At 47.3% G+C, this 16,487-nt stretch overlaps 1 protein-coding gene across 2 annotated transcripts; it reads left to right on the top strand.

Annotated features, from left to right (window-relative positions):
- LOC148380929 (uncharacterized) lies at window positions 1–16,295 on the top strand. 2 transcript variants are annotated; one of them, XM_088362860.1, is made up of 44 exons: window positions 1–130; window positions 228–292; window positions 6,046–6,293; window positions 6,361–6,531; window positions 6,637–6,768; window positions 7,653–7,727; window positions 8,024–8,107; window positions 8,441–8,579; window positions 8,661–8,710; window positions 8,854–9,027; window positions 9,112–9,138; window positions 9,358–9,420; window positions 9,497–9,571; window positions 9,641–9,694; window positions 9,775–9,891; window positions 10,209–10,262; window positions 10,358–10,393; window positions 10,471–10,599; window positions 10,671–10,721; window positions 10,786–10,821; window positions 10,921–10,965; window positions 11,037–11,099; window positions 11,307–11,342; window positions 11,419–11,502; window positions 11,582–11,647; window positions 11,725–11,787; window positions 12,331–12,417; window positions 12,536–12,571; window positions 12,654–12,707; window positions 13,052–13,108; window positions 13,181–13,240; window positions 13,426–13,467; window positions 13,568–13,595; window positions 13,694–13,753; window positions 13,856–13,875; window positions 13,951–14,049; window positions 14,135–14,285; window positions 14,357–14,448; window positions 14,514–14,642; window positions 14,745–14,792; window positions 14,873–14,935; window positions 15,004–15,201; window positions 15,320–15,435; window positions 15,514–16,295. In XM_088362860.1, the coding sequence occupies exons 1-44, from the start codon at window positions 120–122 to the stop codon at window positions 15,713–15,715; spliced, it is 3,690 nt and encodes a 1,229-aa protein (XP_088218986.1). In that variant the 5' UTR covers window positions 1–119; the 3' UTR covers window positions 15,716–16,295. The 2 variants fall into 2 exon arrangements, with proteins under 2 accessions (XP_088218986.1, XP_088218987.1); XM_088362861.1 differs by lacking the exons at window positions 1–130; window positions 228–292 and adding an exon at window positions 5,690–5,819.
- Window positions 16,296–16,487: the final 192 nt, after the last annotated feature.

Genomic DNA, 16,487 nt, shown 5'->3' with positions numbered 1-16,487 from the left:
GAGGAGGCGGGGGAGGAGGAGAAGCCGGGTTTTTAAGCTCGGCGAGAACCCGCAGGAGTCAGAGTGGACTCCATCTCTCTCTCCAGAGCAGGCTTGAGTGCTGATCTAAAGCTGTCAAGATGGACCCACGGTACGGCAAGCGAAAATCCAATTGAATCCGTCAAAATGAAATGAAAACTTTGGAGTGAACTTTAAAATGTGACTTTGTGTATTGTTGACTTTTGCAGGATTCCTCCCTGGTGCATTGGATTATTTCTGGTGCTGAGGTTCTCGGCAGCTCAGCAGCTGGACGGTGAGTGTCTTCTAGTTTACGTTACCATGACGATGATGGGATTGTGGCAGACTGCAGGTTGAAGCTCGGAAGAGTTGAGCAAAACTAAAGTAGCTTTTTGGAAGCATCACCAAAAGTCATTTGGTCACAAATCAAAGATGGAGCAGATAAGTTTTGGTCTTGAGTGCAGTCAAGGTTGGTCATTTTTAGAAGGCCTAAAAAGTTCTGGGCTGCTCTAAACAAATGTAAACACAACGTTGGCCAGATCAGCTGCTGTCAACCCATTTTGCTTAGTCAGCATTTTTCCTAAACAGAACCCCCAGCGTGTAGCTGCATGGCCACCTTGTCTTCATTTGTGTTTATTTTTGAGACTCTGTCGAGATGCTGAGTTTGTGTGAGACGCTCATACGGAGCAACTTCTTAATAACGACGCCGAGTGTGTGTTTGATAAGATCAGTTTTGAATGTGCACTGATTGCACGACCTCCCGTGGGACTAAACACGCTGCGATTAGTTGATGGGAAGGCGGAGGCCCACTTAAGTCCCGATGAATTTTATCAGGAGTTTTGTCGCCACGGTTACATCGTAGCTCAGACGCTAGGTACATTAATGTGAGATCTGGAATTGGGAACAGACTTTGAGAGATTTGCTTACGTTGTGATGTTCCTTATATTTTGACCCTCTGAGCGCGACTCCGGGTCGGCCGGGTCGGCGCCGGCCATCCGAGCGGCCGCGCGTTTATCTGGAGACGCTATCAGCGTGTGACAAAAGCTGCATTGTGCTCGTTGGCTACATCCAGCGCAGGAATTGGGGGACCTTCCTTAACAAGAGCGGACCCCCTCAAGACAGAGCAGGATTGTTTGGCATCACCTGGCCGGGTAAAATAACATAAAACTCATTTTAAGAGGAAGGAAATTCAAGTTGACACTTTATACTTTGTAACTAAAACCAAGATACTAATCCAGCCAGCTACTTATCAAATGTGGCCAACCTGGATACATTTTGTTGGCAATTTTTCTGATTGACTCCAGTGAGAATATTTTTTTTTTTTTTAAGAGTTATTTTTTGAAGGATTTAGTGTTTCTGGAAGCTATTAGTGATTTGGAGGCAAATAATTACAAATTGGCTGTATGCTGGTGTTGTTGCCCAATCAAAAAATGTCAACGCCGCGTGTCCTCTCATCCGTAGTAGCTCAGCGTCGTCATTCTTTCCAAAAGCTGCGTCCTGTCAGGATCTTGTCCAAACACTGCTAAGCTTTGATAGCAGCCATGATCAGGTCCACATAAATTAATGAGATCATGGTATAAAAAATGAATAAACACAAAAAAGGCGAGAAAAATACAGGGCGCTTGATAATCGGAGAGGTCAGCCAGTTTTAGCGGGGGTGGTCTTCAGAGGCTCAATAAAGAGCTCAGGCCCTCTCGAGCTGAGGTCAATAAAGACGGGAAGAGTTGTTCAAACGTCACGTTCCACTTACCACCAAACTGTCAAAGGTGCCTCCTTATGAGCTCATTCAGAAGTCGGCCTCCACATTTTGTTTTGCGCATGAACATCAAAGTGTGTTTTGAAAAGGAAACGTTTAAAAAGCCCCCACGCAGGAACTGACGGCGGCGTGCTATCTAAATGGCAGGCCGCAAATCAAAACAGGAATGGCTAAATTTACTCATGACCAAACAACTTTGGGGTCAAATGTGAGGACAAACGCAGGGTGTGGTGGCATCACGTCACACCTGGCTTGAGTTTTTTTTTTTTTGCTGGCTCTTTTATCATGTGGATGGCACAAAGTTGACTGCGTTGTTGCTAGCTTTTAGCATGTTAGCTCACATGTCTCTAAAGCCTGGGAAAGGATGACTGAATGGCGTATATATTTGAGCAAGTCCAGCTTTTACGGCATTAAGTGACAACGTTTGAGAGGCAGCATGAAGATGTTATGAAAAATTGGAAAAGTCTGCTTGAATGATTCTCGCCGGTCAAGCTTTAGGACACAGATGGTTTGGGAAACATCTCTGTGATGCTGTTAGCTTTTAGCGGAACGTCCCGACCCAACGCAATGTTTGTTGACGGGGGAGCCAGCGCCTGGCATCCCGGTTGTCTGGAGCTCGCATGGAAAGAGTGGCTCAGAGCGGAAAATAGAGACAAGCCGAAAACAAGCAGGTACTGTTCTGGTGTCATAGCGCAAGTATTGAGAGAGGGATGACTTCAGCATCCTCTAAATCACTTTTTTTACAAGATCATGATAGCACCACTGGAATGAGTCAATGTTTGTAACCCCGAGCAACCATGACATCCAACCAAAGAAACATTTCAAATATGATTTTTGAAGTCATTTCACAAACTGCTCCTCCAAGTTGTCTTGTTGTTTTGTTTACTCAGCTGGGCTGCAGTTTAAAACCCGAGGTTTGCTCCGATCGTTGGCTGGTAAACGTGAACAATTGGCTTCCCGTCTTACAAGGTTGCTTCAATTAACCAAAGTTTACGCTCCGCCAGCCAAACTTGATAAGCCGAGCTCTTCTGTTTCCAAATATTTTGATTCGGAAAGTCGCAACCCGTGGCAGAGTGCGAGATGAGGACTGGAGACGAAGCTCTTGAGATGTTTGCCTCTTATATTATTTCACATGACAAGTTGACGAAATAGATTTGCACAAGGACCGACGCTCGTTAAAAGGAGCAGACAGGTCGTAAAACATCAAACATCTCTGAAACGCAAACAAGGCGAGAAGGCACTTTTGGTGTCCCAGCATCAAATTGTTTGCTGGGGACAACCCAGAAACGATCATCTCGCAAATCATTGGAAGACGGCTAATCGAAACGGAAAACACAAGATAAGCAGCCAAACACAGCCTAAAAGCAGGTTCTTGCTTGTGGCTGACAGACACATGTGACTTGCTCCATTTTAGGAAAGCGAGGAGCGAGGGAGGCTGCCTCTTCCAAATGTGGAGATCTTTTGCAAAGACAAACTGTCAAACCGACTTGGAGCATTGAGTGCTAACCCTAGCGCTAACACTTTTTTGCAACAATAAGCTCATCTGCCACTCTTTGTAAGATATTTAGAGTGATGCCTTTGGAACTGAAACTTCTCCAAGCGTGTCTTTGTGAAGTTTGATTTTGTGTCCGCCCTTTGATTGATTGATTAGGGAGCAAGAATTTCTTGCCTGCTTTTGGTGATGATGCTTGTGAATTTGCTGAGGGAGAGATTCTGTTTTATAGACTTTGCTTTGGACACATTTGGAAGCACAAGTTTCAAGATTCATCCGGACCCAAGTAATTACCTACGGAACTTTGAATTGGACATGAGTCGACGTTGCACTTTGTATTCGACTTCCCGTAATTGCTGTGTGGGCCCGCCTCAGAATGTCTTCCAAGGTTTTCAGGCTGATCGGGACTCTCTGGGAGTCGACTTGACTGAGTGAGCCAGAGCAGATGGTATCACTCAGGAGCGCCCCCCCCCCTTCTCCCCCCGCCTTCCCCTCTTCTCCCTTTCCATCACCCCCCTAGTAGGAACAGTTTGATACAGTTCCACAAGTATCTCAAATGTGATGAGCACAAACATGGCAGACTCCAAAGCTTTGGCGTCCGTCACTGAGTGGCTTAGAGGGAAAGGGGGGCGGGGCTAACTTCATGTCTGCAGGGGTTGTTTTATGCTGACTAAGATAAAAGCTTGCTGCAGATATTTGAGTCACACCTCGGCACATTTGCAGGAGTTCAATGTCGTCTTTTTGGGTGCTCCAAATCACATCTAGGTCTGGTTTGGGTTGTTTCCTCGCAAAAACCTAATTGGCTCAACTATTTGTTTCTTCAAGGCTGCCATCTGGGGACAGGCCGCCAATAAAAGTGTAGTCCCGATCTTGCTTAAAATGAATTTTGGACCAAATGCAAGAATGTGCCGCGCACTCTGACACGAGCCCCTCCTCTGCTTCTTTACCTGTCTCGCAGAAGGCCTTCATTGTGCTCAGCTCCCATGTTTTGTCCACAGGGACACACATATATGGCTTTTTTTGGCTCTTGATCTTCATTTGGGATCCATCCAAGCCGCTCTCATTTGCCATTGCGGGTTGAAGGGCTCGTTTGGCGGCCCGTGATCCTGAACATAGCAAAGAAACGGATCTCTTCCATCTCCCATTCAATACAAATGACCAGCAATGGCCTCCCGTGGAATTTCCCTCCAAACATTTGGTGTTGAAGATCAGCCAACGAGGTCATCGGGCTCTGTTTTTTTTTCTTTTTCTCATTATTGGTTCCCAATGCTAAATGAAGTCAGCTTCAACTCAACTCGGTTTACTCAAAACATGAGCAGCGCGTCACAGTTGGCAGCGACCTTTTGTTGTGTGCGTTGCAAGTTGCGCTGGGATCATCTGAGCTCTCTGCTTGTGTGTGTGTGATCTGCCCCCTCTCTAATGAATTCGCTTAAAATTAGTTTTGTTAATCGCAAGCAAATGTTGAAGTGATCTCACAGCATGCAGCCGCCATCAAGCATCGGCCTGAATGACCACATGACAAGTGTGCATGTCTTCATTCTGCGCCTGCTTCTCATCAGCGTTGCCAGTGCTTTTAAATGCTGGAAACAGTTTTATTTTTTTTTATCTATAAGACCCGAACCACAATTATAACTTTGTCGATGGCTGACCTGGACATGGCACTCAGCAGTTCCTTGACAAGTTGGATGGGAACATTGGACATGCCTTTGTGTGTGTCCAGCTGTTTAGTCAGGACATTAAGCGATCACGTCACGGAGCGAGCTGCGGGAATGTTGTCCCGAGAACCTCGCCAGGAACCGGCTGCATCCCCTCGCTCATCATCCGGCCCTGCGGGGAGGGCACAGTCATGGGTGACATGGAATCAAATTTAATTAAGGAAATTCCCATGGATGGCACGGCAGGAAAGTGGATTGGAAGAACAGATGAGGAAATGATTCTGACACATGTGAGCAGCCATTTTCAGCAGCTTGCTGAAAATCTAGAAGAACGTGTCATCACGTAAGAGGGTTTGGAAGCCCTGCTCAGGCCGCCTTGCTCGTAATTAGTCAGCAGTCAAGTGGAACAGGAAGTGCGTCAGACGGCGAGCTGAGTCAGCTGCTTTCCGCCTACAAATGTCAAATATATTTGTTTTGCCTTTCGTCACAAAAAGGCCTCGACAAATATTGGCGACATCTTCTAATCTAGGCGAGGGAAAACTCAAAAGCCAATCATAATGATGTGAGGCTTACGGTCCAATTAGAAAACATGGCAGAAGTGTGCCTGCGGGGGGCGTCACTAACCCGCTGTGAATCTGATTTACAGGAGCCGCCTTTGTGCTGTATTAGCGCAGCCTTAATGCCTTCCAGATGTGCAATGACAAGCTGACACTGGGGGGCGCTATATTAGAGGGTGGCTGCTGTGGAAAGCCAGCTGTGTGTGCGTGCACGAGCAGTCTTCTGGCCTGTCTTTGTTTATTATCCTATTAAAGGTGCACAGAAGGAGGCAGCGGGTTTTCCACGAGGATGGATAAATGGTATTTCTAGTGCATGTTGTCAGACTCCTGGCTGTTGTAGAAAGACAGATGACAACTTTCCGGTGAGCAAAGCACAAATTTTGAAAAAAGATATCCACCTGAAAGCACAAGACGTAATAGAACACTCTGTGGACCTTTCATTAGGTACACAGCCCGGATCCAACCCTTCGTTTCTCAAACATGTTGCCAGGAGAGCTAATGTGCTACCACATTGCTTTGTTGTTAGCATTAGCATGCCTCGGTTGTGGAAAGGCCTCGTGTCTGACCAGTGTTGTGTCTCATCCCCAGATGGAGGGTCTCGGGACAATCTGGATCTGACCGAGTTCATCGGCTTCCCTCTCCCGGAGTCGGTCTCCTTCGTGACGGGCTTCCAGGGTTACCCCGCCTACAGCTTTGGACCCAACGCCAACGTTGCCCGTGTCACCAAGTCGGTCTTGCCGGACCCCTTCTACTACGACTTTGCCATCACTGTCATTGCCAAGCCCACCACGCGGCAGGGCGGCGTCCTCTTTGCCGTCACAGATGCGGCCCAAAAGGTGCGGTCCTCGTTTCTACAGCGCCGTCGGTCAAATTGAGCCCCCAACTACTTCCCCCATCTTACAGGTGGTCCAATTGGCCGTGGCGCTCTCTGAGGTGGAGGATGGTTCCCAGAGGGTGCTCTTCTACTACGCCGACCCCACCACCGGAGGCGAGATCCGGGAAGCGGCCTCCTTCAAGATGGCCGACCTCACGGGAAGGTGGGCCAGGTTCACCTTGACGGTCGAGGGGGCCGAGGTAACTGTCGTTATTCCTACAAGCGGCACGATGCCGGTCGAATGGTAAAGCTTGACTGGAGATCATCCTAAATTGTCCTCTTTGCTCTCATCTTTGTTGCCTCAGGTGAGTCTCTACATGGACTGCGAGGAGTACCGTCACGTGGCCTTCCATAGGAGCCCTCAGCCCCTGACCTTTGAGGCCAGCTCGGGGGTCTTTGTGGGCAGCGCTGGGGCCTCGGGCCTGCCCCACTTTGTGGTGAGTTCCCCGACGACGTGGCACCCTGGCCCGCTTTAGTGACGGCCGCACCTTGTGTGAGGTTCATCAAGTTCTTTAGAATTACAGAACATGCTCTTAATCTCTTCCAGGAAATGTAAACTTAAAAAAAAAAGGCCAACCATCATTACGCTTGTGTGGTCAAGTAGGTTGGTCCACCTTGTGGCTTCTGTCAGGACCTCAGATGTTCTCAGATGTTCGCAGATGTTGGATGTTCTCAGTGGCCCTTTATATTGGCAGATGTTACACTTGGTGCTCTTTGGAGTATCTGGCACAACATTACACGCAGTACAGGAATAGTACACACACAGCAAGGCGTGGAGAAACCCACGTTTGTGTGCATGTGCGTGCACGATTGACAGGCCGTTCATCGAGAAGAAGACTTGCAGGCTGACGTCGCCCAGAAACAGTGCAAATGTTTTCTCGCCTAGTCTTCATCTTATCTTCCACGCCCCCCTTCCGCCCCCTCCGGCTCCCCTTTGTTGGGTTCCAGCTGTTTGCGCTGGTGACTAACAAATCTGATAAATGAGCCACACAATGTTGCGTCATAACGTTTTGGCTCTCATGCCCCGTCAAGAAAAAACATCATCCTAATGACAAAGTACAGCTGCCCCCCCCCCCGAAAAAAGTATCATTTATATTGTTGCAAGCCTATAGTAAATTCTGCAGTTTTTTACATTTAATTTAGTTATTTTTTGCACACCGCTAGAGGGAGCCCGCGTACCACTACTCGTAAAAAGTGTATTGTGGAATTCATAATTATATCATACATATTAAAAAAAATAAAAAATTAAAAAAGGCAGACTGTGCAAATGACTGATGGAGTGCTCCACGACACGTCATCATCTTTGTTCCTTTGCCTTTAGGGTTCCATCCAGCAGCTGCTGCTCAAGTCCGATCCCAAGGCCCGCGACGACCATTGCGAGGAGGACGACCCTGACGTAAGAAAAGCGCTCACGCGTATGGAAACAAGCGCGCGAGCGCTCTCTATTGGCCAAAATGTACATTGCAGGATTATTCAGCAATAGCCTAACCAACCAAATAATAAATTAAAAAAATAAATCGGGGCTCAAAATGCTTCCTGATTATTTTTCTTTTTTGCATCAGATAAAATTACCAAAAAGTAATTAACATGATTGAAAAACTGCTTAGCATCATATTGAGCAAATTTTCTAAAATAAATTAAAAAATGATTTTTACAAAGCAAACAACTCTCCTCTATATTTTGAATGGTCAGGTGTCTGGAAGCGGTGACGACACTTACGAGGACATGGAGAGAAAAGAAGTCAAGAAAGTTTTCGAAGAGAAGAAGTACACAAAGGTAATTTATAATGAAACCTAATTTAATATTTATCCTGTATTTCACACGATATATCGTCAATGTCCTTTTATAAAATGGCAACAATTGAACTTGTTTTAGCTTCTGGAGTTTGTCGGAATAGGAATATTCAGGGTGGACAGTAAAAATCCAGCCTTTGGTGTTTTGCACTAAAGAGCGCCACCTACTGGCATGTGTAAGGGACGTCCTTTATAACGATGATGATGATGTTGCCATGGTGGCAGTCCGATCTAGATGGAGGATAGAGAATAGAACAAGCATTGCATTGCCATTGTGCAGGATTCATAAAGGTTTTCTGTTATGTCATTTTATTAGGAAGGGGTGGAGCCTAGCTACAGTAGCCCGGTCCAAGCCCCACCCACCGAGTTGCCTACCAGCTACGACGACGATGATGAAATTGGAGACGACTTGGAAGAGGCTTCCGGGCAACAAATACAGACCACCACCCCTGCGGGTAAAGAAAGAAAAAATGGCATTTATTATTCATATTGATATTTGGTGGACAATCTTTTCATGATTGGACGTTTGCTCTTAGCGACGGTGCAACTCGACCTTTCACCAACAGCAGCCTCCAAGTCCAAACCCGTAAGTCCACACGAATGCTTTTAGACTTGGTGAAGCAGCATGAGGCTCACTGCCTGACGTTTCACTTGCTCCTATCACAGAAACATCGACGATAAATGCACAAAAGTCGTTGAGTTATCTACGCATACGTTGATTCTGACCAGGTGTCTGCGGGACTGAAAGGCGAGAGAGGTGAGCCAGGCCCACAAGGCCTCCCGGGACCCGCCGGCCCACCGGGACAAGACTCAGAACTTGCAGGCGAGCCCGGACCCCGCGGACCGCCGGGACCTCCGGGACCTCAGGGCCATCCTGGACCTGAAGGCAAAGACGGACCACATGTATGTTTTGCTCACACCTATTTCCACATAAAGCCTCAACTGAAATGAAATTCACTGCTTTTTGCCCTGATTTTTGTCTCACAGGGAGCAAAAGGAGAAAATGGCACTCCAGTAAGGCAATCACGTCATAGACTACATCACATCAAACCCTAGAACAAGGCAGAGTCTAACGCAGAGTAAAAAAAACAAAGAATACAAATTGTGCTCAAGACAAAATGGATAAACAGGAAAACAGCAGTGGCCCCAAAATTGAGCCCTGAGGAACACCATCTGACATGTTAAAAGGGTTGCACGATTTGTGTGTTTATGTTTCATGATTGCTTTTTTTAGGGAGCCAATGGCCTTCCAGGATTCCCGGGCCTTCGAGGAGAGCCCGGATCCAAAGGCGAAAAGGTACAATGATGAGAATTTTCACAAAGTGCAAATTGAAAATAAATATGAATCAATATTATGTTGTAATCGACTTCAGGGTGATACTGGAGTCGGACAGCCAGGCCTTCCAGGACCTCCCGGACCTCTGGGCCGCTTCTCCTCCAAGTTGCTGGTAATTAATTGTTGTTTGTAATGTTAACATTGAGTTGTCGAATCATTTTGACGCCATTGCGTTTGTCAGGAGGGCTCGGCTTCGAACTTGGATGAATTTGACGCCGATATGGAGATCATTCGAGTGAGAACGAGGCCGGCCGGCGCAAGCAATGATGTCATCACTTTTTTTATGAGTGATGCATTAATCGTTTCCTCTGTCAGGGACCCCCCGGCCCTCCTGGACCACGAGGCCCCCCCGGGGCCCCATCTGAAGAAGTCATACCTGGACCACCCGGGCTTCCTGGGAAAGACGGAGAAAAGGGCCAAGCTGGACTTCCTGTAAGCACAATCGTTTCCAATAGCAGGTCCTCTTAAATAGTCTCGAAAAAATCTGTTTCCATGGTTACCTGTTTCACATACCGGAGAAAGGAGAGGGAGATGCAACAAAGCAAAGGCACTCTTGAAACTGCAAACTAATGCAAGTCAAATGTAGAATTCAAAACCTTATCATCGCCTCCTCCTGGTGGCTGTGATGTGGCACTGCTCCATTTGCCCCTAACGGCCATAGACTAAATATAGACGGCCTAAGAAAACAAAAAATAATTCCAATAATAAATTTAAAAGTGTGTTAGAAATCAACCAAATATCTGTTTCAGGGAGTTGATGGACACAAAGGAGAACAAGGACCTGCTGGAGACAAGGGAGACATGGTGAAGAAGAAATAATTTTTTTGATTTCATTTTGTGTGTGTTGTTGTTCAAATGTTAATCATTGTAATCCAACTTGCTTGATTGAATTCAAACAGGGAGAACCTGGAGTAGATGGCCAACCAGGACCAAAGGTATCGTTCACACTTCTTGATTTCTTGTACATGTTGATATACCAAAGAATCTTGTGCTAACTATTGTCTTCTTCCAGGGAGAGCAGGGCCCTCAGGGCTTGCCCGGACTTCAGGGGCCCGAGGGTCCAGAGGGCAGAGTCGGGTCCCAGGGTCCAGCGGGTCCCCCCGGACCGCCCGGCCCCGCCGCCAAACCATTTAACATTGAGGTACGTGGAATGGAACACTGCGGGGTGCGCTCCACCAATGCAATACTGACAACACACTCGGATACTTTCAGGATCTGCAAGGTTCACCGTTGCTCAGCGGTCCTGGTTCGGAACTGTTTCGGGTAGGACTCCACGTGGGGTTTTGTCAAAATGGGATGAATATTTATTTGGTTGCATTATCAACAGGGTCTTCCGGGGACTCCTGGACTTCGAGGACCTAAGGTAATGAGCACTCCTTAATACCTTCCATTTGGAGTGAAGTTGTACTCTGAGTCTGGTCAGCCATTACTTGCTCTCATCGTCATTTCGTTTGCCTGATAGGGTGAAGAAGGCCCCCATGGTCCTGCCGGAGAGCCAGGTCTTAAGGTCTGTGTCCAGATGTGGACTGTATGCTGGTCAGTTCAGCATCATGCGTGCTACATGTGTAACTTGTGCAGGGGGAGCCCGGTGATGTAGGTCCACCCGGCTCAGCAGGACCGGAGGGAGCCAAAGGTTCTGAGGTCAGTGAATGTGCCACGACAACAACGAAATGTTGCGTGACTCAGAAAAACGATGTCCGCTGCCACGTGATTCTTCGGACATCTGTCTCACAAATGGCTAACGGCACCATGTGGCTCTCTGACGGGGAAGTGACCGTCATTAGCAGGCTGCTACAGAGAGGCTGCCAGAAACGGGCAGGCAATTAATTATGTTTGTGTTGCATTCAGGGTCTTAAGGGAGACGCCGGCACTCTGGGACCAAAGGTAAAAACCCTCAGCTGACTTTGCAATTGTTTTCACTTCCTGACCCACTCACTCACATCTTCACTCCGGTCCTCAGGGCGAACCAGGACGCGATGGGCTCACACTACCCGGCCCTCCAGGACCTCCCGGACCTCCGGGACCCATCTTCAGCCTCAGCGAAGTAAGTCGCGACCACGTCGGATCACTTAAGTTTGGAAACTTTGTTTGTTCTTCATGCCTCCTCTCCTCCTCTTCCTCAGCTCCTACTCAACGACACGGACGGCCTCTTCAACCTCTCTGGGATTTTCGAGGCTCACGGATTGGTTGTGAGTGTAACAAAAACTGGATCTGTTGCAGTCCAGTGAAGGAACATGTAGTGACGGTCTCTCCTCACTATCCAAAGGGACAACAAGGCCCCAAGGGAGACACCGGTGCGCAAGGTGTTAACGGACTTCCAGGACTCAAGGTAAGTGTGCGCGCACACACAGATTGGGCCACAACTGAAACCAAACCACGTCTGGAGAAGGACCTTTGAAGTTTCAAGGTGTTCTGCAAAAGAGTGAACAAAAAAACACAATGACAACGTTTTTTTGTTTTGTTTTTAAATTTGCATGAAAAGTCCAATTTTGACCTCAGTGGTACTTTACATACTTTTACATCATATACTGTTTGTACATAAAGTATTTTTTAAAATAGATATTGTTTTAACACTTGAAGAAATGTCATTCTTCTGTAAGAATACTTTTTTTCTAGACTTGGTTCCCTTTCAGATAGTACAATTTATTCTTTTCGGTGTAGCCTGGCAAGTCTAATTGCAATTCAACTTATATCCACACGGTGGCGGCAGAGTATCAGAAACAGCTTGCCTGCTCTTTTTGTGAGCTAAGCCATTGCAGCCTTGGAATAGAATAGGATTGAGTGAAAAATGCTTCTGAGCTTGATAAGAAGTAAAAAAAAAAAACATGTTAGCATTTGTGTGTTCATGGCCGGCCTTTTCTCGTATGCGCAGGGGGAGAAAGGCGAGCCGGCGATGATCATATCTGAGAATGGCTCCACCTATGACCTGTCTGCTCTAAAGGGGGACAAAGGATACAAGGTACGCACTTCGGAAACTTCTATAACGCAGCCGTGAGTAATAAATAAATAAATAAATAAATAAATAAATAAATAAATAAATAAATAAATAAATAAATATTCTCTGTGATTGTTTGCAGGGTGATGTTGGTGCAATCGGACCTCCCGGACAAATCGTGAGTCTTGGAATGCAAATGGATGAGTGAGGACGATGCGTTCAAGGACTGCGGGAGCTGACCATGTTTTATTCCCAAACAGGGACAGATGGGAATGCCAGGACCAAAAGGGGACTTTGGTTTCCCCGGAAGACCCGTAAGCACTTGAAATCACTTGTCGTGATATGATACCAACAAATATAACTTGCTTTATGTATTTATTGTCTGATATCAGGACAGGTATTGAGTGGATTGTTTGTGCTGCCTTTAGGCTCATTGACTCAGTCGTTTTGACACAAACATTCCATTTGTTCACGAGGATGAGTCCCTCTAGGCGTCGATTTGATGGGATTAAGACAGAGAACTGGTCTGGATTTATAAACACGAGTCAATGTTTACAAGAGCTTGGTGCCAATGCTATACAGCGTCGGGTCACATCATTAGGGACGGTAACAGTTTTTTAACAGGATGTTCAGTGACAAGCGGCGTATTTGTGTGTAGGGCCGTGTTGGGATGACGGGACCCAAAGGAGAGAAAGGAGAATCTGTCGGCAAACCCGTGAGTGGCTGCCTCACAACTTGTTGAAAAAGTGTTGAGTTGTTTTTTTCTTGACTGGGACCTCATCCGCAGGGACTCCCGGGCCCTCCCGGACGACCCGGCCGCCCTGGAATGTTCCGATGCTACAACGGAGTAAGAAATCAATACAAAACAATCATTTAGTCCTGAAGTGTTTTTTATCCGGGAATATTTTCCAGATAAAATTCTTAAGTGAAAATTATTTTTGCGGAAACCAATCGTGACACTCTAATATATAAACACAAAACGCTATCGAGGGGCAAAAAGAAATGAGTGTTCCTCTCTGCTGCCTTTTTCAGAGCGTGTTTCCCGTCCCCATCAGACCCTTCTGCAAAACTCCGGCAAGTCACATTCCTACATGAGAGCAGAATGTCTCACTTCTGCCAACCAATTAGCCTTATCATGAGTTTGGAATTACTGACAGCTGTGTTTAATCCCCAGCTCAATCCCGACGGGAGCGCTACGATGGGTAAGTGGACCGCTCGTTTCCCATCACTGATGGCATGTTTCGAAAGACTTGTCGCCAATGACGGGACTTTTCAAAACAATCTTGTTTATGCTGCCAAGGTGACCATGGGAAAGGACAAAAGGGAGAACGAGGCCTTCCCGGCATTCCGGCGCCACCTAGTGAGTTAAAACCTCCAAAGTTGTCACCTTCATTTAAACTCTTGTGCAAGTTTCCAAAGACATGCATTTATTATTTCTAAAAAAATTTCCTTCACACTTCAGATACATTCAAAGGACGCTTGGTAAGTTCCAAAGACATAATCATTATCTTTCCTGTTCAATGCCCAAAGGCAATGAGACTTTTGTACGTGTGTTAGGGAGTGAAAGGCGAGCCGGGCCTCGATGGAGAAAAAGGAGAAAAGGGCGAGGCGGGGTTGCCCGGGAAACCGGGTGCTCCGGGGAAACAAGGGCCAGTGGTGAGAGCTGTTGCCGTGGCGATGCAACCGTGCAATGTTCAAATGGGGTGACTCGGGCTGTGACGTCTATTTGCGAACCCTCCAGGGACCCAAAGGTGAGTCTGTGCTCGGACCACAAGGCCCCCGCGGGGAGCCGGGAACTCCGGGTACCCCGGGCTACGGCAGACCCGGTCCGGCAGGACCCCCCGGACCACCGGGGCAGACGGGAAGCTGGTCGCTGGGCTTTGGCAAAAAAGGTATGTGGATCGTGTTCTTGATTTGTGTCCAACAGTAAGCAACTCTGAATGACTTTTTATGTGTTGTTCAGACGTGCGTATCCCCGGACCACCAGGACCACCCGGGCCCCCTGGACCCGCCGGATCCCCCGGCACACGTGGGCCCTTCGGAGGTTCTGCCGCGGTATGTTGGACCGACGCAAATCCTGGCTGGATCGGATTGTCTTCATGAAGCTGCAAATTTTGCAGGTGACGACATTTTCCTCGGTTGAGTCCATGATGCAGAAGACGGCCAGGGAGGCAGAGGGCATGCTGGCCTACGTCGTGTCCGTAGGGCGCCTCTTCCTCAAGGTGCCCGAGGGCTGGAAGGAGATACAGGTGCGTGCATTTCAATTGGCAAAAGATCTCTCGGTGCACAAGAGAGGGGGAAACAGTAAATGATTTTTTTTGTTTTTCATACCCCCCCCCCCCCCCCCCCAGCTTGGCAGCCTGCTGCACCACTCCAGTAGCGTCCTCCCACAAGACGAGGTGCGTGCATATACCAACATCAGTTGATGACTAAGGTACATTTTCAACACTGGCATATTCACGTTTTGGTGTCTGTTTAGCCTCGCGCTGCCCAGCAAATTTCCAGCGGCACAATCGAGCGAGTGCGCTCCATCGACAACAGGGTGAGTGAGGGGCACTTGAATTTTCCGAGTCCATCTATCGCCATGAACTCACCACGTTCTTTGTTCAGCTCAACCTGGTGGCTCTGAACCAGCCGCACACGGGCGACATATCGGGCCTGGACACGGCCGACCGGTTGTGCTACGAGCAAGCCAAGGCTATGGGCCTGCCCCCCAACTACCGTGCCTTCGTCTCCTCCAGCAAGCAGGACCTGGTCCACGTGGTCTCCCCTGGCTTCAGGGACACTCTGCCCATCACCAACCTCAGGGTGAGACGCTCCCTATTAATTGGCACAAAATGGGTAATGGTCTGGAAGACTCTCAGTTCTAAACTTGACGGGAGCGAAACAGAGTCAGCCCACCGGAATGATCTCTTCCTCCTCACAGGGAGACGTGCTCTTCAGGAACTGGAGGTCCATCTTCAACGGTGAAGGAGGAGCCTTTGATACCAGGATACCCATTTATTCTTTTGACGGACGCGACGTGTTAGCCGATCCTTTCTGGTTAGTGAACAATACAGAGAAAAGAATAGCTCAAAAGTAGATTTGGTATCAAATTAAATGTGGCTGGTTTTCTTACAGGCCCGAGAAGAGCATCTGGCACGGCTCTAGCCAACGAGGTCTGCGCGCGGTGGACAAGCACTGCGAGACGTGGCGCACCGACCACATGTCGGTGGCGGGCCAGTCGTCCACCCTGACCTCGGGCCTGCTGCTGGGCCAGCAGACACGCAGCTGCTCCAACGACTACGTGGTCCTTTGCGTGGAGACCCACAAGAACCCCTGAGAGGAATCGGAATCCCCCCTCGTCCATTTGGCACATAAAATATGAAGCATTGATGGGGCCACTTTTTCCTTTTTTTTTCTTTCCCAACTCTGGCTAGAGTTTAGGTTGCTGCAACTCTTGCCCACCCGAGAGTCTTTTTTTTTTTTTTTTTAAATGTTCCCCAAATAACCAGCCATTGTCCAATCCAAGGGAAGTAAACGACAGCTCTTAGGGGCTGTTTGGTTTTGTTTACAGGTTGATACATTTGATGCACTGTACTTCATTTCTTTGCTTGAGCTTTCATTTGTGGTGTTGGCTCAGCACCGGGCTATTTAATTTAAATCCATTATTTATATGTCATAGCACATAAACATGAAATCAGAAAATGAAATCTAAGAATGTAATTTATCATTTGTTGTTTGTTGTGTTTTTATACTTTTGTTTTCTTGCTAATGGAGAAGAGTTGGGATGCTTATTCGAAGGGTTGCAAGACTTCCATATGTCTTGCGACATATTTTCATGCCGAAAGAAAAAAGTAGAAAAAAAAATCAGGTGTTGGTTGGTGCTTTGTTAAAAATAATAAAGTTTTCTCCTTTCAAAACGTCTGCCCGTGATTTTTTGACGGCACAAAAAATCGCCTTTCAATCGTGCAAACATTGTGTCGGTGTTTCTTTCGCGGTAATCAATAGAATCAAATTTGGGTTGTCGGATAATTAATGGAATTATTTACAAGAAGTGAACATTACAAGGAGCAAAGTAATAATAAAAGAAAATTATTCTTTTTTTTTTTCAC

The sequence above is a fragment of the Syngnathus floridae genome, chromosome 20 (genome assembly GCF_059516105.1).
Source record: "Syngnathus floridae isolate MCC-2025c chromosome 20, RoL_Sflo_1.0, whole genome shotgun sequence".
Lineage (NCBI taxonomy): Eukaryota > Metazoa > Chordata > Actinopteri > Syngnathiformes > Syngnathidae > Syngnathus > Syngnathus floridae.
Note: the sequence above shows the minus strand (reverse complement) of the source record. Positions and strands in the feature narration are given on the sequence as shown.